The sequence below is a fragment of the Canis lupus genome, chromosome 12 (genome assembly GCF_011100685.1).
Source record: "Canis lupus familiaris isolate Mischka breed German Shepherd chromosome 12, alternate assembly UU_Cfam_GSD_1.0, whole genome shotgun sequence".
Taxonomy (NCBI): Eukaryota; Metazoa; Chordata; class Mammalia; order Carnivora; family Canidae; genus Canis; species Canis lupus.
This window is the reverse complement of record NC_049233.1, coordinates 34,728,966-34,743,997: the sequence shown is the minus strand read 5'-3', so window position 1 is coordinate 34,743,997 and position 15,032 is coordinate 34,728,966. Positions and strand designations below refer to the sequence as shown.

General features: G+C 32.0%; 1 protein-coding gene across 50 annotated transcripts in view; it reads right to left on the bottom strand.

Annotated features, from left to right (window-relative positions):
• The window catches only part of RIMS1 (regulating synaptic membrane exocytosis 1), a 477,431-nt gene that overhangs the window by 142,372 nt on the left and 320,027 nt on the right, over positions 1-15,032 (bottom strand). For 49 of the 50 annotated variants that reach the window (XM_038554462.1, XM_038554466.1, XM_038554493.1 and 46 more), the window contains 6 exons: positions 13,037-13,083; positions 10,069-10,181; positions 6,619-6,749; positions 5,657-5,828; positions 5,376-5,529; positions 4,247-4,318 (listed from right to left, as the gene is read on the bottom strand). In XM_038554462.1, the coding sequence (XP_038410390.1) occupies positions 4,247-4,318; positions 5,376-5,529; positions 5,657-5,828; positions 6,619-6,749; positions 10,069-10,181; positions 13,037-13,083 (689 nt within the window). The remainder of the gene's footprint in view (positions 1-4,246; positions 4,319-5,375; positions 5,530-5,656; positions 5,829-6,618; positions 6,750-10,068; positions 10,182-13,036; positions 13,084-15,032) is intronic. The other variant, XM_038554467.1, reaches the window with a different exon arrangement.

Genomic DNA, 15,032 nt, shown 5'->3' with positions numbered 1-15,032 from the left:
CAAAGGTACCCATAGAAATACTGAATATGAGTATGACAACTGATGCCTCAGATGTTATGATGAGCTGGGATACTATTTTAATTTTAAAAATGAATGAGTTAGTGATTTTTTTCATTGACAGTGTTCTCTCATTAATAGATAAATCAATGCTTAGAAATGTGGGTCTCTTTAAATGTTATTTGAACTTTTCTTCCAAAGGATCAACTATTTTAATTGGATTTCAGATGGCTTTGCAATTAAGAAAATGAAAATGTTATCATATCAATTTTAGTTAACAAAGAAGAGTACTAAATCTTCACTATTACAAATATTCACTGAATTTTGCAAACTGTATATAATACCAAAATTTTCAAATGAAAATAGTGTAGGGATGGAGATGATTATGGCAATAATGCAGAGAAAATTAAACCTCCTATAGAAACAATCATCAGATCTACCTCAGACATCTGAAACTATTCCTCAAATGTGCTGATAACATAACTTAGTTAATATAGTTAATAAAATTGCAATTAAAAGTACATTGTAAAATTAATTCTCCCTTGAAACAAAAAGGTTTATATCATCTCTTAGTTAAGATAAAACAGTAATCCAACCTCAAATCCAAGTAACAGTTTAATTAACTTTCTTTTTTCCCTGATGGTCATTGTTTGCCATTGAAAGGAAAATAAAAAATTCTGTGGTTCAGGGAAAATAATATATTTACAACTACATACATGTACATGAAACATTAAATTTAACTGAGCATCCTGAACTGTTCTTCATTTATTTACTTGATAATTTCTACATTATTTTAAAATATGCCAATGAAACATCATCATTAGGGAGACTAAATTTCTTCAACAATTTATTTGTTGTGACTGTATGATCTTTTAACTAAGCTTAATGAATAAGAAAGGCCTTTAAACATTTCATTAAGTGCAATTTAACAATACTGAGATCAACGATGCCCAACATTGTCATTCTAAAAACTTCAGTATAATGACCAAATAATATAACAATAAATGTTATAATTTATAATTTCATATATTTCATTTTGTGACAAAAATCATAGTAATTAAAGTTTTGAGTTTCACATAGGAAAGTTTCTCTGTCATTGTTAAGTTTAGAAAGAAACCACGTAAATTTACGCATAGTGAATTTATGTCACAGCTCATTATAAAAAATGGTGATTATTTTTAAAGATAATCCAAGGTCTGAATTACTTAAACATTTCAAATTACCATTTGTTATTACTTGATAACATTTTGTATCAGTTATACAAGAATTATGGAAGGTCAAGATTGAATTGGAGCACCATTTCAAAATTTCAAAGAATATTTAAGATATATAAATAACACTTTCATATTTGAAATATATGTATATAATAAACAATACAAATCACATTATAATTTGATATAATTAATTATTATGAAATAACTTAGAGAACTTTGACATCTTACTGTTAGAAGGGTATAAATGATTTTTTTCATGGGTTCTTTGTATTTACATAGAAAGTAATATCCTTTTTTATCCTATCCTAATTTGTATTCATAGTTGTTTTGATGCTTTTCAAAATAATTTGGTTTTCTTTGTATTATGTTTAATTTGTTGCTGATAACACATATTCTATCTTCAGAAAAAGGTGGGAGGAAACTGCTACTTTATGCTCATTTCAATGTTTTAGTTAACTCAAAGAGGGTTTATTTGTATTTTCACTTTCTGAATTTGTAGTAATGCTCAGAAAAATTGAGGCTACCACATGTCTTGCCCCATATAAGAGCATTCTCCATATGCTTATTTTTATTCTTCTTAAGTGGCTAAAATTATTTATTTTAAATAACAACAAAGCTATGATAAAGTTAATAAAATGTAGCTTTGAAAGTCTCAGCTACTTTCAAAACATTCCCTAAGGGGAGAAAGGTAAGCACATCAAACATGAGAACTCTGTGGTCCTAGAAAAGCAAAAGTCTTAGAAAGTTTAATAAAGATTCAGCTGTGGTAAGACATCTAAATAAAGCTTTTGAACGTCTTCAGAAAACAAAAAAAACAGAAATTTCAGAGTATACTAATCAAATGTAGAACTAGTATCTACATCTAAATAAATCTTTCTTCATACTGAATATTGGGAAACATAGTAACAAATTCATAATTGATCTCTAAAAGCATGTGCAAATTTATCTACCTGCTTGTTTATTAATTTATCCCTTCATTTTATTTTTGCTGCTTGCCCTTATTTTACCAATGACTCATCTTTCCTCTTTTTTTTTTTAACGTATTGTATATTACTGTGTAACTTGCTATATTTTATTGTCCACACCAATGTATCTTTAGAATTTAGCATATATCCATTTTGGATCAATTAAGAGTATACCTAAATATATAAATTAATTGCATTATCTCCCTTTTTTATGAAGAGACCTCTAGAATATAAAATATTATTGATTATTTATTTGTCATATTCTATTAAAAGTCCTGCCTCATTATCTTTTAAATGCTGAATAAAAATAAGTATTATTTGAAATGACAACTTAGACATTGCTTCTATATTATAAAAGAGATTATATATGTTTATAAAAATCATGATTTGGTAAATTTCAGTGCAGAATATAAATATTTTTAAAACTCAGTGTTTTTTAGTGAGTTTTTAGTTTTCATTCCTACTATAGTGGGTTCGTAACTCCCATTTTGGCTGCTATCTGTGATCTCTCAGGGAAAGGAGAAGAAACCATTTTAGTAATTTAGTAATTATTCAAGTGGCCATTTATTCTTTCATCTGTTTGTTATCCTGCCTCATAATATAAAAATATGAAATTTCAGGTGAATGAAACATGAGAACTATACACAGAAGTAAATTCTGTTTAGATGAGTTGGTAATGACCATTTTAAGGCTGATTAATAGCCAAGATTCTTGTTAAAAAGGCTTGATTACTCTTCTACCAGGAATCATCTGAATAGGAATTTAAATAGGAATCAATGGATTTAATATACACTTTTCCACTATCAATTTTGTAAAAAATGAATATTCTATTGACTGTCGTGTTCAAGTTTCTGAGGAGAATGTGTCTATCATGATACTTTTAAAAATAAAACAGAAAATATGAAATTTTATGCACTAATATTCAAAACTCTTGTAGTCTGATGTCAGAGAGTATTATCTAAGAATATAGATGGGCACAACATCAGGTTTATTGCTCTTAAGAATATTTGCTAATTTCATACAGTGATTAAATACTATATTTTCTCTGAATTATAAGAAGCAAATGAATTCTAATTTTAGAGAACTCTCCACAGTTTCTCCTAGTTTTAAAGAAGTTTTATGTATCTCTTCAAACTGTGAATTAAGTCACTAGTGTGGAATCTATCCATTGACTTTACCAAAATCACTGCCTTCAAGTTAAGTGCATCTCCATCTGAGAAATTACGCGAATTAAGGGGTCATATGTCATTACTGTCCTAAAGAAATGCCTTTAATAATTCATAATTATGCATTCCAAGATACTCTCTTTACTTGTTATTTGACATTTCCTTACTTTTTATTAGTAAGTCAAGAAAATAGCACAGGATTAGCATCAAGAAAATAAGCCTTTACAACTTAGTTTTACTCACTTTCTGACAAGAGTCAGGTGAAAAACATAGATTTGAATCATATAATGCCACAAAAATTTTACTAACTTGTACAGTGACAAAAAGATGTTGACTTAAATGAATATTGAATCTTTCTAAAGCATTTCCTTATTTTAATACATACATACACATTCTAGGTATAATAAGTGATAAACACATCACAAAAGCATTAAAATTTAAGCCATGCCACATGCAATTTTAAACCCTGCCATGCATCTTTCTCAGTATATTCCATGGAAGGCTACATTATTTTGAGAAATGGAGGAAGGAAAAATCATAGGCATACAATATAAAACATAGGAGAATGGAATTTTTGAGAAAATTAACGTATTCTTTCAAAACGAAATTTGTATTTTTACTTATGCTCAGAGCATTATGAAATAATGATTTCAACCTAGCTAGCCATCTTAGCTTCTAAGATAGAACCTAAGTAAATTAAGTAAGTGGGACAGTTAATGTATAGTTACTAGCCCATTTCAAACTTTCTTAATAATTTGGAACAAAAGTCACCATGGAATAATATAATACTGATTTCTCTGTCCTATAAATCTCCAGTTCAGTATCCCAAATAAGTCTGGAAATTGACAGTGAAAACAAGCATAAGAAGCACAGTGAAGCAGAGCCATGCTCTTCACCCACGCACCTGGAGGAACTACTCCAATACCATCATCAACCTCATAATCTGAGATGTCACTATCACTGATTCGCTGAGATCCTGCACAACAGTAAGGCAAACAGATACCTCTGTGTTTTGTTGGTTTATGAAATGTAAAGGACATGGTCAAAATTTTTTTTTAAAAAAGCTAATTACGTTACTACTAAATACTTTTGAACAAGAATACACAAAGTTAATGCTGAGACGATTTTTTAAAACCTGTTTTTTCTCCAAAGATAACATTTTCTCAGTATCTCCTTTTAGTCACTTAAGACATAGAATGAAGGAGATTTTATATAATAAGATTTTGACTTTTCAAATTATTCTTTTATTCATGTATTATGCTAAAAGTCTGTAGCAAAGTATATACAGTATTTTCTACCCAATTAGGTGCCCTCCTCCACCAAGAGGAAGGGTGGGAGTATGGGGCTGAGTGGGAAGGCTGAAAGACTTTCTTGGCTAGAGCTCTATTGAGCTCATATGTTAAAAAGGACATCATGGTCTTTATAAAATATTTATGCTTATCCTTCAAAATTAGTCATTATACTGCATTAAACATTAACTTTGAGAACATGATTCTCTGATCAGAGAGGCACTAACATGAAATATTCAATTATAAGAGAAAAACAAGTTGGTTCTAGATTACCAAAATGAAGCTTCTAAGTTTCAGTTGATTATTTAGTCATAACTCAAAATTTAATGGACATAGGCAGAAAAAGATACTGTTTTACTCAATCACCAGATAAGTAACAACAAACATACTTTACAATGGGTTTTTAAAAAGTCTCTTATTAATAATAATACTAAAAATACTGAGGAATTATAAAGTTATCAAGAATCTTATATATATAGCAACCCATCAATTAATCAACCAATCAATTCAATCAGTACTGAGCAAAGAATGATAATTCAGAGTTTTTTAACTGGAGCCTCTGGAATCACATACCTTTCATTAGAGAAATGTAGAAAATAGTTTTGCCAAGTCACTTTATATAGACAAATCATTTTCCAATATTTTGATCTCTAATAAACATTTAAAAAATATCTTGAATGTCAATCTCTAATTTGATCAATACAACATAACTAATTCTGGTAACTAAAAATAACTTCAACCTACTTTGTAGTTTTTTGCTAGAGCTTTCTCCATGAATGTGTCGCCTTGGCATGAATGGTGATGGCTGAGGCAGAGGTAGTGAGGATTCATCATGTGTCTGAAGTTTATACCAATGTGGCTCATCATCTAAAAGTGCTGTCTCCAATTCTATGAGGATCTGAAAGGGCAGTTCTTAAATTAAATCAAGGGTCTTGCCCAAAACAGAATATAAAATCAATAACAATTAATACATATCACAGAAACTTCAATAAGCATTTGGCTTGAATCTTTACAATATACGTCACCTCTCCAAGAAATTCACTCTCTTCTTCTTGTACTCTTGGTTGATCCCACACAGTTATTTCTAACATCCGTTCTCTAAAATCTCTACGATGTACATGTGAATAGACAAATGTTTGATTCCATTTTGGTTCTAGGACTTTCTTTACTGTTTTGGTCCTTCTTTTGCTTTTATCACTGAAAAATAAGTATATTTTGTAAATGAAAAAGCAAAATGAAGAATCTGCTGCCATCTACTGTAGTGACATGTAATACTGCTACTGGGATTTTTTATTCTTTTTAACTCAAAATTTTTAATAAAAAAGCCTAAAAAGACTGTAGGGTTTAACACTACTCTAATTTTAACTACAATGATAGCAATAGTTATAACAGGCATATACAGAAAGGTATATTCTAAATGATGTATAGTTATTCAAGTCTAAGTGATGTATAAACAAGGTAATGAAAAAATTTTAAATTGGTATATATTTTTTTTTAAAATACAAAGCTTGAGGGTTTTTTTTTTTTTTTAGGGAGAACATAGTTATTCTCTCATAGAGAATATTTTATTATATTTTAAAACTATATTACAGGTGTATGCATATGTTCAAACTCATCAAAATGTACACATTAATTACATGCAATTTCTGGTATATCAGTTTTACCTTAATAAGGCTTTATTTTTTATTTTTTTAAGATTTTATTTATTTATTCATGAGAGCCAGGGAGAGAGAGAGAGAGAGAGAGAGAGGCAGAGACACAGACACAGGTAGAGGGAGGAGCAGGCTCCAATGCAGGGAGCCCGACATGGGACTAGATCCTGGGTCTTCGGATCTGGCCCTGGGCTAAAGGCAGCGTTAAACTGCTGAGCCACCCCAGCAGCCCCTTAATAAGGCTTTAAAAAAACAAAACTATATCCCAGGAGATGATATCGTACCTTTTCTATTAGTAATAATTTTTGCATATTTTTTCTAAAATTATTCACTACCTTCTATCTGGAAGAAAATACATTTTCACGTAGGGATTCCTGGGACGCCCATCTACTCTAGTAGGTAAATCTGTTGCTTGCAGAACATTTACAATCAGCTGGTGTCCCACTTTATCATACCACAGCTTCACCTAAGATCAATGAAGAAAGGAATTATTTGTAAAAGTCATGAGGTATTATAATCCTGCAAAAAAACATACTAAACCTATTTTTGAAGAACTTTTAAATAACAATTATATTATTTCTGAAAAGAATACCAACTTGAAAGCATAACCATTTATAACTTGACAAAATTTTCTATTTATGTGTTTGACTTAATGATGGGCAAGCCTATAGTGTTATAGCATGTTATGAAAATAAAACTGATAAAAATTTTATTAAAAGGTAAGGGAAGAATATTAAAATAATTATCCTTATCTTTAAGTGCTAAGTGCCACAAAAACAGACACATAGATCAGTGGAACAGAATAGAGAATCCAGAAGTGGACCCTGAACTTTATGGGCAACTAATATTCGATAAAGGAGGAAAGACTATCCATTGGAAGAAAGACAGTCTCTTCAATAAATGGTGCTGGGAAAATTGGACATCCACATGCAGAAGAATGAAACTAGACCACTCTCTTTCACCATACACAAAGATAAACTCAAAATGGATGAAAGATCTAAATGTGAGACAAGATTCCATCAAAATCCTAGAGAAGAACACAGGCAACACCCTTTTTGAACTCGGCCATAGTAACTTCTTGCAAGATACATCCACGAAGGCAAAAGAAACAAAAGCAAAAATGAACTATTGGGACTTCATCAAGATAAGAAGCTTTTGCACAGCAAAGGATACAGTCAACAAAACTCAAAGACAACCTACAGAATGGGAGAAGATATTTGCAAATGACATATCAGATAAAGGGCTAGTTTCCAAGATCTATAAAGAACTTATTAAACTCAACACCAAAGAAACAAACAATCCAATCATGAAATGGGCAAAAGACATGAACAGAAATCTCACAGAGGAAGACATAGACATGGCCAACATGCATATGAGAAAATGTTCTGCATCACCTGCCATCAGGGAAATACAAATCAAAACCACAATGAGATACCATCTCACACCAGTGAGAATGGGGAAAATTAACAAGGCAGGAAACCACAAATGTTGGAGAGGATGCGGAGAAAAGGGAACCCTCTTACACTGTTGGTGGGAATGTGAACTGGTGCAGCCACTCTGGAAAACTGTGTGGAGGTTCCTCAAACAGTTAAAAATAGACCTGCCCTACGACCCAGCAATTGCACTGTTGGGGATTTACCCCCAAAGATACAAATGCAATGAAACGCCGGGACACCTGCACCCCGATGTTTATAGCAGCAATGGCCACGATAGCCAAACTGTGGAAGGAGCCTCGGTGTCCAACGAAAGATGAATGGATAAAGAAGATGTGGTTTATGTATACAATGGAATATTACTCAGCTATTAGAAATGACAAATACCCACCATTTGCTTCAACGTGGATGGAACTGGAGGGTATTATGCTGAGTGAAGTAAGTCAGTCGGAGAAGGACAAACATTATATGTTCTCATTCATTTGGGGAATATAAGTAATAGTTAAAGGGAATATAAGGGAAGGGAGAAGAAATGTGTGGGAAATATCAGAAAGGGAGACAGAACGTAAAGACTGCTAACTCTGGGAAACGAACTAGGGGTGGTAGAAGGGGAGGAGGGCGGGGGGTGGGAGTGAATGGGTGACGGGCACTGGGTGTTATTCTGTATGTTAGTAAATTGAACACCAATAAAAATAAATTAAAAAAAAATAAGTGCTAAGTGCCAGTGTTTGGTGTTTATAAATGACTTAATGATTTTAGTGTGGCTAAATGTATTTTATATTACCATATGTGTTGAAATGAAGTTTAATGAATAGGCAGTTTACACAAGTGATTTGGTAAAGAGGAGGAAACATTTACTGTGAGCCTCCTTAACACCAGATACTGTTGTTTTCTGTTTTTTTTTTCATTTAATTTTTATAATTAACCTATTACAAGTTAATTTTCATGAGAGAAAGGGAACAGAACAAGGAAGGTAGGAAAGGTGCATTACATATCTTCAACTAAGTGAAGACCAAATAATGATATTTCTACTAAGATTTCATAGTTCGAATTAAAAAAAAATGGGACAATGGCAGACTGAAATACCATCAAATTCCTAAAAACCAGAATGTTAGTGGTCATTATAGTATTTGTGCTGGCAGTGAACAATGTTAACATGACTTTTTTTTTTTTTTTAATCTAGAAGTTAACTTTGGTTTTATGGCTGAGTGAAAACTATGAGTGAAGTTGTCTAATGGGAATATATTGGAATATATTCAAAAGTCATTATAGAAAGTAATGTAATTTAACATATGATTGGTCTTTCATAGTGCAGGGCAGAGTAAAGGTTCAAACCTGAATCCATATGAATCCATATCTCTGTTCTCAGTTAATAACAGAGATGTGTTTTTCATAAAACCAAAACAGATTTTTTATCCCTCCTAAAATATTGGTGGAGTATATGAGAGATTCTCTCTCTCTATCACACACACACACACACACACACACACACACACACACACAAATGGCAGGGCAGATAAAATAAACAGAAAGGACTATGCAAAGATATTCAATTTACTAAAAATAGAAGTTAAAACCAAGAATGGTTTTAAAAATAACAGTAAGCTTACAGTTACCTTCTTTGTTTAATTAAATGCCAAGAGTAGAGCAGCAGAAACAGACTACAGAAATCCACATACTACCAATGAAGAAAAAGTAAACTATTTACAGGACAGTTTTGAAGCAAGTTTTCTTTTAGTTACAAATATAAATGTCCTCTATTCTACCATAATCTACATAGATGTGGCATTTCATAATAGTTCGCCATAGTTTCTTTTCTCTGGCTTTCCCCACATCATATATAAAGCAACGGAAAGAAAAACTGTAGCTTTTCCAGAGTGATATCAGAAATGAAGTGTTTCATCCAATGACTCAACAAGTTAAAAAGAGTATTAAAAATTTTTTTTCAGGCTCCAGGTTCATAAGGTTATTAAGTAGGTGGAGCCATGACCTTCTGAGTTTTTATGTCTAATCAAATACTTACCTCAGAAACTTTTATAGCACACAAAACATAATGGACATTTTATTTACTTACATTGTCATTTATCATTGAATGTTTATAACATCTGGGTACATTAGAGGCACTGAATAAATATTTCCAAATAAATATATGAACAGAGACTAATCTAATAATTTAATAAATATATGCAAATTGTGAAATAGATTATGGTGTTAAATATATGATATATATTTGGAGGACAGACTTCAAATTTTGGGGGACATTGAGAGATAAATGTCCTTCATTTTTTTAAGGACAGACTCAGAACAATGAGAAAAGACTAATCGTTTCCAACATGTATGAAAAATACACACAGAAAGTTGTCCTGGCAAGACTTGTGGGGCATCTTTTAGAGCTCCAGGACTTGTTGGAGAAATAACAGAAATGGAAGGCCTTTCCATCTTCTGAGACTCAAAGGAACTTGAACCTAAAATGATAAAAAATATAAGTAATTTTTAGTAACACATTTATATGTGTGAGAATAAATATTTTTTATGAAATGTTAAACGCACCTATTATTTGTATAAAACCATATTTCAATACCATCAGTAAGAGCAGAATCTACTTTCAATTGGATAGTTACAAAAAGTTATCATATTGTTTTCTATGGTTAATTTCCTATTTTAAAGGTATTTGAAATGATATAATTAAATATTGTACTTATTCGCTCCAATTTATATTGTCTTTCTATATTTCGGAGGGGGGAATCTGTACAGTTTAGGTTCTGACATAACGTCACATATAGGTATAAAGATTTCATGCTTTAGTGATAAAAAATATGGTGCCTGGGGATGAATGGGTGGCTCAGTGGTTGAGCATCTGTCTTAGGCTCAGGGCATGATACTGGGGTCTGGGATTGAGTACCACATCAAGCTTCTTGCAGGGAGCCTGCTTTTCCCTCTCCCTATGTTTCTGCCTCTCTCTGTGTGTCTCTCATGAATAAATAAATAAAATATAAAAAAAAAAGATGGTGTCTGTTATTTTAATTATCTTGGCTAAAGAATCATCCATTATGAATATCCTTGCTGAAATTAAAATGAATAAACATATAATTTATGAGCCACATCTAAGCCTAGAACTCATTGCTTTTTTAAATATGATTTACCATCTATTTCAATTTGTTTATTTTTTTAAAGATTTATTTATTTATTTTGAGAGAGTGTGTGTGCACACAGGGTGGGGGAGGGGCAGAAGGAAAAGGAGAGGGAGAAAATTTCCAGCAATTCACACTTGATCTCATGACCCTGAGATCATGACCTGAGCCGAAACCAAAACCGAGAGTCAGATGTTCAACCTACTGAGCCACCCTGGCACCCCCGCCCGTCTATCTCAGTTTTGATCTTAAGAATGAACTTCCTGAATGTCTGAGAATGCTTTCTCCAGTGATTCACCACAAGTGACCCATTTCACCTTCATGTAGAGGAGGCTGGCAGTCCACTTAGCCACTCAGTGTGGCTTTTCTCTCCTCTTTTTATTTTTATTTTTATTTATTTTTATTTATTTATTTATTTATTTATTTATTTATTTATTTATTTATTTATGATAGTCACAGAGAGAGAGAGAGAGAGAGAGGCAGAGACACAGGCAGAGGGAGAAGCAGGCTCCATGCACCGGGAGCCCGACGTGGGATTCGATCCCGGGTCTCCAGGATCGCGCCCTGGGCCAAAGGCAGGCACCAAACCGCTGCACCACCCAGGGATCCCTTCTCTCCTCTTTTTAAAGTAAGAGTTTTCTCTTCTCAGATCACTGTTAAAATATACCCTGACACAATCCATGGTAAAGAATGTTTATGAAAAAAAAAAAAAAAAAAAAGAATGTTTATGGAATGCTATTATCCTGGCAAGTATCTTGAACCCACAGCCATTCGAAATTTAGCTTTATTGATAAAACACTTATGGAGCATTGCCTGAGGGTGTGTCATCCACACATTTTTTTTTTTTATACACACAAATTAAGTCTAAGTTAAGCCACATAGCATCACTCTGTGCCCTCCAAAGACTTCAAAAAAGATTTTTATAAAATTCTTTGTAACTATGCTTCTTTTATCAGGTATCCTTAAGATAATTTTTTCCCCTAGGTCTTAATACAGGAACACTGTTGCTTCTAATAATCAGTTTGTTTTTAATACAGAAGTTTATTTTTAAATACTGTTAACTATAAATGAGGCAATTGGTCCAATTTTCCTCTACTCTATACTTCTGTGTATATCAGAAAGCTCAAAATCAAATATGGTCTCATCTCTAGCAGGTATGCATTTGATATACTAAGCTAATTTTCTGTTCCTTTTCTATCCCACCCACATTTTTCTACCTCCTTATAGCCACGATCACATGTTTTCCTCTTAAATCACTTTGTATTTGTATTTCCATAAAATGGGTTACATAATAACACTTGATCATCAAGCCCAAGGTATTATGAATTTAATGCCAATCTGTTGCAGAGTAAATATCCACATCACTTCATTACTTCCACATTCTCACTGAAAATCTCATTACTGTCTAGACTCCAAGGCATACATTATCATTTTCTATTACCTGGAGTGTCTTTAACGGCCATGTAGATAATTCAACCATTGAGCCTCACTATCCCCTGACCCCCCTCTGTTGAACTTCACCTCTACTCCACTGACTTCACTTCTACTCCACCCACTCATTTCCACAATCATATCTGACACTGTTATAGGTTGTTTTAGGTTTTTTTTTTAATTGTTTTTATTTTATTTAAAAAAATTTTATTACTATTACTTCAATTTAAATTCAGGTAGTTAATATACAGTGCAATGTTGGTTTCTGGAGTAGAAGTCACCTACATATAGTACCCAGTGCTTATCATGTTATGCTCTTTTTAAGTTATCTAACGTGCTTGTTTCCTTCACTGGAAGTTAGCTTATGAGACTGAGCTAATTGATTGTATCAGACTGAATAATCCAGTATCACAGTAGATTTTTATGTATAGCAAACAAAACTAATATTGGTATATTAATTGAGCTCTGTAAGAGTCCTGACTGTTATGATGCAGAAGGTACTGCCAGTTAAGGTTTTTGTATACCCATCAAAAAAAAAAAAAAAAAAAAAGAAAGAAAAGAAAGTAGGAAAAGAAAAATCTTAAAATAGAACTTTGGGTTTCCAGTGATTGTCATAGTTGCCAACTTCTGAATCATTGGAGATAACTTAGTATAGTAATACCAATTCATTTATATCCAATAACTAAAATAAGTGCTAAATCTTTATTCTTCAATTTCATTCAGTACATATTAAAGTAACAAATAAATCTTCTACTCACTGGACTCCAGTGGAGGATGGGAGCTCTCAGGAATCCGTGGAATGTCACTAAAAGAAATAGGGGATAGTGAAAATCCCATTAGATAAATTACCCTGCCTGAGGCAATCACAACCACATTTTATTTCAGTGGTGTGAACAATCCTTTTGGGTCTTTACAGGTGTGGAAATGGACAGGAGTTACTATCAAGGGAATTACTAATGTGCATGAATGTCAAACATCACACACACACACACACACAAATTGCAGTAAAAATAACTTTTTATATATTTAACAGCAAAACACTTCAACATGACAACAATCAGACTAATATTGTGGCTAAAATTGCCACAATATTTTTACTACCAAAACAGCAGGTTTTGGAAATAAAAAATGTTAAAGATAATATTTTATTTCAATTTGAGAAAATCAAAATGACACATATTTTACAAATCATTAATATGCTTTACAAACACATCTGAAAGAGTTTACTGAATGAAAGGGATGAAAACATTTCTTGATAAAATAATATGGTGAATATCATGGGCAAAGTTAATAAAATGAAAAGGATGAATTGCTTTAGAAATTAAAAATGGTTCAAGCTTGCAACAAAAAAGCTAAAATATTTTATATATGTGAATATATAATTTATATACACATATATAACCCTATATAGAGATTTATATCTCTATACTGAAGTTAGCTAAATATATGGCCATTTACTGTATGATTAGAAAGTGACTTGTGAGAACACCCATTCCTGTCACACTCACAAATTACTCTGAATAAATGTTTATAACCTCAGCTTAATCCATTATCCACTGTGACCTTAACCCTGGACCAGTTTGGTTTGGGAAATGTACTGCATAGAACTACTTTACTTCTGGTTTTTGAAAGATAGTTTGTATCAATTTAAGGAGATTAACAATATGCAAGTATTAACATGACATATTAAAGCAGACTGGAGTTAGCTAGGAGCAAGAGAATTATTAGAATAACATTGGAATATTATTTAAGAATTTCTAACCACTTACCTGTGACCTAACGTCACTTTGATTTTTCTTTGCACTTTTGGTGGGGAACAGAACCAAAAGCAGTTTTCTCTATTTTCCGACTCTTCATTTTTACTTTTTTGTGCAAAGTGCAAAACCACCTATATTATACTTCTTACAAAGATAATATAATCTGTATTGTATATTTTATAAATATATTTTATTGTATATTTCTGTATAACTACTGATTTGTATAAAATAAGTATTTTATATCATAATCAGGAGCTTAATCTGTAATACCTAACCACAAGAAACCAACTATTTATCTCCCATTACCTTCTTCTAAATTTATCTAGGCAAATAAAAATAATTTTTTAAAAAAATATGTAAGCAAGGATGCCTGGGTGGCTCAGTGGTTGAGCATCTATCTTCTGCTCCAGGTATGATCCCAGGGTCCTGGGATCAAGTTCTGCATTGGGTTCCCTGCAAGGACTCTGCTTCTCCCTCTGCCTATGTTTCTGCCTCTCTCTCTCTCTGTATCTTATGAATAAATAAATGAAATCTTAAAAAAAAAAACCAACTAGAAGCCATAATTTTTTAGATAGTACAACTTTGAAAACCAGTCTCAAAGTCAATTATGGAAATCAGAATCTGTAATTAAAACCAGGTACAAGCTTTGGATTTTATGTATCTGTGAAAGAAAGACTACGGAGAAGTAAAAAAAATTTTGAAGTAATTTTGAATCAAAATTTATTAATGTTTATTGCTTCAGTAATATTTTCGAGCACAAATTTCCACATTTACAAACAAGCCTTCTTAATTACTTCTACTCATCCTACTCACAAGTAAGGTGACAGAACAGTTCTGATACCAATTATAAGCATAAGTGCCAAGAATATTATATTGGTAGGTTAGTAAAATTGATCAATACTTCAAGAGGGCTAATGTTTCTTAGTCCATTTGATCAATGTGCATGTAAGTTATATTTGGAATGATTTGTGGAATTACTATCCCATTAAACTAAGGA